The 7,819-nt window shown below is 35.2% G+C and overlaps 1 protein-coding gene across 1 annotated transcript; it reads left to right on the top strand.

Moving 5' to 3' along the window:
* The first annotated feature begins 1,829 nt into the window (after positions 1–1,829).
* On the top strand, positions 1,830–4,090 carry LOC128132380 (uncharacterized). Its single transcript, XM_052768918.1, has 3 exons — positions 1,830–3,112; positions 3,199–3,245; positions 3,360–4,090. Exons 1-3 carry the CDS (start codon positions 1,830–1,832, stop codon positions 4,088–4,090), a joined length of 2,061 nt encoding a protein of 686 aa, XP_052624878.1.
* Positions 4,091–7,819: the final 3,729 nt, after the last annotated feature.

Genomic DNA, 7,819 nt, shown 5'->3' with positions numbered 1-7,819 from the left:
TTTTTGTTTCATCGTTAATTTATAGTAATTAAGTTAATAACTATAAAAGAGCTAAACATGTTTTGAATCCAAAAATAATGTATTAACTAAATCTTTTAATTTGATGAAATATTGTCAACAATGTAAAACACTTAACTATTTGGGCAAACAATTTAATTGCCTTTAGAAACTAATTCTGAAACTATTTGTCTTTAGAAATTAATTTTTGAAACAATTATTCGCACCCGTCGCTTGGCACGAATAAACGTCTAGTGTGTGTGTGTGTGTGTGTATATATATATATATATATATATATATATATCTCATGAATTTGATGTTTACAAATTCAAACATTAAAAATACGCATACATATAAGTTGTAGATGAATCTATATACATTAAAATAACACATAATAATAATTTAGTGTTTTACATTAATCCATATACGTCAAACATAAAATAAAATATAATACCGAAACAAAATATAGTTTTAGATCAATACAAACACATCAAAAAAACTTTAGAACATTTGCTTTACCATATGTTTTTATCACTACAAGAAATATAACCTTTAGCGGCGACACTATTAGCGGCGACAAGGGGCTTTACCGGCGACTCAACCTAGAGTCGCCGGTAAAGCCCCTTGTCGCCGCTAATAGTGTCGCCGCTAAAGGGTTGTCACCCGAATCCGCACTTTCCCCCTCTATTGCATCTGAACCGTTCGATGAGATATACAATCCAACGGGTGGGGTGCGTTATCCGGTCTAACCTAATACCGGCGACACAGATGTCGCCGCTAAAACTCCAAAAAAGTCGCCGCTAATAGTCTAATAAAAATGACGCGGTACCCTTCCCTCCAGTTTGTCGCCGCTATTACTAATTGTCGCCGGTATTGACCCTAGCGTCGCCGCTAAAGGTGTCGCCGCTATTGGTCATCGCAGATAAAAAAAAAACGCACGCAGATAACCTCCCTTCTTCATATTCCTTTCTGTTTGCTTCCAATTTCCTTCACAGTATCGTCGATTTCTTCTTCAATCTGCTTCTTTCAAGCAAATTTCTCCCCTCATTGTTCCAAGCAAGTGTCTCTAGGTGTGGTTAAAGCTTTGGGATCAATTTCTACCTCCATTGTTGAAGAAAGGTAAGTTTTATTTTGATGATTTCATTTTTATGTTGTATGAATTTCGATTTGTAGCTTTATGTAGTGATTGAATGATAATAAATTGCTCATATTCTTTGTTTTTGGTGGTGTTGTTTTGGATTAGAAGCATTGTTCCAAGCAAGTGGTTAAAGCTTTGGGATCAATTTCTAGGTACCTCCATTTCTTGAAGAAAGGTAAGTTTTTTTTTGATGATTTCATTTTTATTTTGTATGAATTTCTTGTTTTTGGTGGTATTGTTTTGGAAAGAACATGATTCATTGCAAGTTTGTCCCATTTGTAAAGAGAGCCGATGGATCGATAAAAACACCAAGGGTAAGAAAGTACCTCATAAGGTGTTACGGTACTTTCCTGTGACCCCTAGACTACGACGTTTATATTGTTCGAGGCACACTGCCAAAAATATGATTTGGCATAGTACCAGACGTTCAGAAGATGGTGTGATGATTCATCCTGTTGATGGGGAACATTGGCAAGATTTTGATAAAAAATACCCCGACTTCTCGAGTGAACCCCGTAACGTACGCCTAGGTCTTTCAGCTGACGGTTTCAATCCATTTGGAAACATGTGTAATCCACATAGCACATGGCCGGTCATACTCACCACATACAATCTGCCACCCTGGCTTTGTATGAAAGAGTCATCATTCATGTTGACTTTGTTGATTCCAGGACCGAAAGCTCCAGGTAAGGATATGGATGTTTTCCTTAGACCGTTGGTGGAAGAGCTTAAACATTTGTGGAACTCAGGCGTACGTATTAAAGATGCGGCGACAAACACATTCTTCACGATGAGAGCTATGTTGTTGTGGACAATAAACGATTGGCCAGCTCGTAGTAGTTTATCGGGTTGGAGTGGGCAAGGGTATAGAGCATGTGCTACTTGCAATGAAGACACTCCTTCGTACCGTGCAACAAACAAAGTCGTATATATCGGTCATCGTCGTTTCCTAGATGCTAATGATCCGTTAAGAAAGAGGTTGGACTTTAATGGGATGGAAGAGACAAGACCCACTCCGAGACACTTTAATAATGATGACATACAAGAGCAACTAGGTCGTCTACTAACTCGTAAACCGGGTAAACATCCTGAGCATGGAGGCGGGGAGCCAAAGCGGCAAGATTATGAGTTGAACTGGTCGAAACGAAGCATTTTCTTCGAACTCGAGTATTGGTCTTCTCTACAGTTGAAACACAACATAGATGTCATGCATGTCCAGAAAAATGTGGACGAGAGTTTGTTAGGTACTCTCCTAATGAACGATAAAAGCAAAGACACATCAAATGCACGAGAGGACTTGAGAATTCTAAGCATTCGGAGAAATGAATGGTTGCAAAAAAATGGTGAAAAGTTTCATAGACCCCAGGCAAGATACTCTTTCACAAAATCTAGTCGACAACTCTTTTGTCAATTTATAAAAGAGGTTAAGCTGCCGGATGGGTTTGGTTCTAACATTAGTAAGAAAGTGAACGATATCAATACTAACATTATTGGGTTGAAATCGCATGACCACCACATTCTTATTCAACGTTTGATACCGATTGGAGTAAGAGGGTTGTTAGACAAAGATACTTATACACCTATTGTAGACCTTTGTACGTTTTTCAAGCAACTTTGTTCTAGAACATTGAAGGTGGAGGATATGAGGAAAGCAAAAGTAGACATTATTGCAATCTTGTGCAAGTTAGAATTGATTTATCCTCCGGCGTTTTTTGACATTATGGTTCATTTACTTTTGCATTTACCTGATGAAGCAATTGCTGGAGGCCCGGTTTGTATGAGATGGATGTTTCCATTCGAGAGATATATGAAAAAACTAAAAAACTATGGCAGAAACAAGGCGAAGCCAGAAGGTTCTATAGCTGAGGGTTATGTTGCTGAAGAAGCTTTATCATTTTGTTCAATGTACCTTCGAGATGTAAAGAATCGTCCGGAAAGAAATGTAGATGTTGTCATTGAAAAAACAAAGTTTTGGATGTTTGAGTCTAAATGTCGACCGACCAGCACAACTCAAATTTTTTATTTTATCTTTTTAAATCTATATCTTTTGGTCATCAACATAGGAAATTCAAATCTGAGCATCCCCAAAGTGATGAAAAGAGAGAATTTCGTAATTGGTTTCGTGAAAAGGTAATATAAATTAATAAACAAATTTTTTTCATTGATCTAACGAATACATAATACATATTAATTTATAATTGTTAGGTTCATCAAATGAAAATAGAAAAATCTCCAGAATTCCACGAAGAGTTGTCGGTTCTTGCAATGGGCCCGCAAATGAATGCCTATTCTTACACCGCATGCATAGTCAATGGTGTTAGGTTTATGGTACTTAGTCGTGACACACAACGTACAACACAAAACTCTGGGGTTTTAGCGGTGGGTGAGAAAGGCGAGAAGTATTATGGCCAGTTAGAAGAGATTATAGAGTTGAGGTATACACATGATTATTCAACTGTACTATTTCGTTGCAAGTGGTTTGATACTCGAACAGGAGTTATTTCTAGTGATAGTTTCACCAGTATCGACACACGACGCGAAGCATACAAAGATGATCAACTCATATATGCGTCACAAGCCAAACAAGTGTTCTACATCAGAGAGCCAAACAATAACCATCGGTGTGTTGTCGAGCATGTTAATCATCGAAGTATTTGGGATCTACCATCGAACGATGACCTTGTTCAAAATGTTGACAATGTCTCACACGAAAATGTAGACGATGTCGATGTACTTCAAAATATCTCTTCATCCGATGCTCCACTTTTTATCGATTTCAGCATGTACTTTCAAAACATTCCTAGAGTCATTGTTGATGTAGAAAGTGCATCTGAAGTTCCTCCGCCAACTGGTAGAGTCAATGATGTTTCTGATTGCGATACTGATTACGATGACACCGATTCTGACTATGATACCGAAGAAGACACTGAAGGATATGAGGAAGATTCTGATTAGAATAGTTCTTATGTAATATGTATTTGTAATATGTGTTTGTAATATGAGCTGTATTTGGATTTCTAGTTTAAATGGAAATGTTTATTCCTATCTAAATGTTTATTTCTATGTAATGTGTATCTATAATAAAAATTGTATTTGTATATCTTATAATTTTTCAGGAAATGATGAGAGTGTGGATGTTGTTTATGTTTACCATGGCTGTTGTCATGGGTCGTGGACATGGGGGAGACGGAGCTGAGGACCCACCTTTCCCAGGTGGTAGAGGTCCTGGCCAGCACGAGCAGGACGGTAAGTCTTATCATGAATTTTTATTTACTATTTTTGTTCAATTATCATAAATTAAATGTCGTTTCTAATAATTTTTAATTACATTTGTAGTTGAGGGACGTGCCCGAAGGAAAGCTCGAGGAAAAGCAAAAAATATAAAGCTTGAAAAAGCAATCTTGCAGAACCAGGGGAAACCAATAGCCATGCAATTTGATAGGGATATCACATTTAATCCCGTAGGAGAGGCGGGAGACATGTTTTCCCGAGAAGTTGGGAAAACAATGTGGCAGATGGTCCCTTTCGACAAATGGAGTTGGAAAAGAGTTTCCCCTGATATAAAGGATACTGTATTACAACATTTAGCTGTAATTATTTATTTAAATATATTTTATAGGTTTAACTATAATTGTTTCTTACTTGGTTAACTTTTTTTTTATTGTAGACAAAGTTTGATCTCAATCAAATGTACCAGGATGCACAAGCTACTTTATTGACAGAGAGTTTTCAAGCAGCCTTGTTAAAAGGTTTTCGAGAGCGTAAAGCCGACGCAAAAGAATATTTCAAGATGGTCGGAGGGTATGAAGATATCCCGGGAGCATTGGCAAATCCTCCGGATGGTATGCTTATTGATAACTGGGAGAAGACAGTTGAGTATTTTCAAACTGACGAACACAAAATTGCTTCAGAAAGGAACACAAAAATCCGTGAAAAGCAAACAATTGTGAATCGTGGGGGTTCGAGCTCGTATAGCAGTACTTGCTATAAGAAGGTACCGTACGATACATGTAATTATTTATTCAAAATATAATCTAATTTTTAAACTTAAACAGAACCTTAAGAGAGTGGAAACATTTCGCAAAGCTCATACCGATAAGAATGGTGTATTTGTTACTGCTGAATCGGAACAACAATATGTAAGTATTTAATTATAATTTTATCATATATTTAAATGTTTATTTATACTTAATTGTTACTCACTTTTGGGAGTTACAGAATCGGTTAGTTGAAGAGCTGCTAGAACAAACTCAAGGTGAAAGTGAGTTTACGCCAACTCAAGAAAGAGCTACGTTCGAGAAAGTATTAGGAGAGCGACGTGGCCACATTAGAGGCATTGGCCGCAAACCTTCTGGTCTCCCGCCGATTCCACAGCCTTCGCAACCATCACAACCACCATCACAACCATCGCAGGTAAAATAGCAATCTACTTTAGCATCGTAAAATGCATGTTGATTTGGTAGTTTTGGTTTTGTGGTGGTTATTTGCTAAAAAGTTTGGTAATTTGGTTTTTGTCCCGAGTGCAAAATATAGCAATGTACTTTGGTTTTCTATCTTACTTTAAAAATAACAATGTATTTTGATAGTTTTTGTTTATGTTTGACGATCTAACTTATAAGTTTATATATATATTGTTATTAATTATGTAGTTGGAAAATCTTCGTGCAATGCTCGCCGACCCGGCATGTAGGGATGAGCTTTATTCGTTTTTTCAATCCCAAAATAATCAAGGAAACGATGGGAACGGCGATGAGGGTATGTAAGAATGGGTTTTATTTGCATATGTTGTCTCGTTTTGCTACTTAGTAGATTGTAAAAATTTTGTTGTTTTGCTACTCGGATAGTATGACTTTTGATATTTAATTGTATTTTGGATGTTTGTTTGTAATAGGATGTTTGTTTGACACTATTATGTTTGATATTTAATAGGATGTTTGTTTTGTAATTAGCGTCGACACTATTGGTTTTGATATTTAATCGAATATTGTTATTACCGGCGACACTTTTACCTGCGATATTATCACCGGCAACACTTTTACCTGCGATATTATCACCGGCAACGAAAATCATTATTTAAAAAAAAATTGAAAACAAATTACCGACGACATAGCTCATTACCGGCGACCATTTTGCCGGCGACCCTTTTACCGGCGACAAATGTCATTCTCGGCGACAACATTATTAGCGGCGACACTTCTCATTAGCGGCGACATACTAATAGCGGCGACTATTATCATTAGCGGCGACAAACTGATCAATAGCGACGAGGCAGTAGCGGCGACTTATTACCGGCGACGCATCGCCGCTATTATCAGTACCGGCGACTTTTGGGTCTTTTACCGGCGACTTTTGTCGCCGGTAATGGCCTTTTTCCTTGTGGTGTATTTAGACAAAACGAAATAGATTTGAAAAAAAAATCATCAATGCTATTATATAAATGGTTTTTTTTTCATGTGTTTTTATTTGGTTTAACCGGTTCAACCAGTTTATTTTGACCGGTTCAACCGGGTTTTTCTAAAAATCAGCCGGTTCAATCCGGTTCAGAAATTGATATAAAACTGGTAATAATTGAACCGTTCTCTCCACCAGTTTTTGGTCCAACTGGTTCAAACTGTTTTTTAAAACATTAGATTAACTAGATTGAAGTTTAAAAAAATAGTTCAACTATTATGTAGTTATTAGTTATATGAATAACATGTTGTCACCTTTTCCATATTTCCATCATAGATAATCAATAAAATATACAAAATAAATTAAAACCGTTTCCATATTTCCATCATAGTCAATCTATAAAATATACAAAATAAATCTATCCACGGTTCTAACTTTTTTTTGGCTTTGGAGATTAGTTCGAGTACCCACTATTTGTGAACATTGTGTTGTGTTTGACTTTAGTTGAGTTACGTGTAAGAAAATAATGGGATACTAAATCATCATGCCTCCATTGACTTTGGTATAGCTGACCATGTAACCCGGAGGCAGATCTGTCATGTGCCGAGTTATGCTATCCAATCCCATTTGATAAACAATTGAAATATGTTCTCCTGTCGAACCCCACTTGAGTGGGAAAATGGGAAAATTATTCGATCCATTTTTATTTTTTTTCCCTAAAAGTAAAATAAAAAATAGATCAAATAGTTTTTCATTTACAATCCTATTCTATTTTTTTATCTTATTTTTATTCTAAAAAAAATATATATTTCTAATATATTTTATTATTCTAAGTTACATAGATTGTCAAACACACCCTCTACTAATTTAATTGTAACAAATATATAAGCTATATTTTTTTTCATTATATTAATATTAAATACAAAAGATTATATTTATAAAAAACTTATAAATAAATATTATATATGCATTTATAAAAAAATATTACATACACACACTTTTAAATAAATATTGTACATAAATTTATATAAATATTAGACATGCACACTTTTAGTTACAAGTGTTGTAAAATATGTTATCGTTTTTTAAAATTTCAATATGTATTAAAATTTTTATATAAATTTGATGAACAAAAAACAAACTTATTTATAATTAATTAATATAATTTAATATATAACAAATTATTATAAGTATTAAATATTATATTTAAATTATAATTAGTAGGTAAAAATAAACTAGAAATGTATAAATATATAAGCAGAGGGACTAAAATCGACAATGCAAAGTTCATCC

This window comes from Lactuca sativa, chromosome 2, assembly GCF_002870075.4.
Source record: "Lactuca sativa cultivar Salinas chromosome 2, Lsat_Salinas_v11, whole genome shotgun sequence".
Taxonomy (NCBI): domain Eukaryota; kingdom Viridiplantae; phylum Streptophyta; class Magnoliopsida; order Asterales; family Asteraceae; genus Lactuca; species Lactuca sativa.
This window is presented reverse-complemented; position numbering and strand designations above follow the sequence as displayed.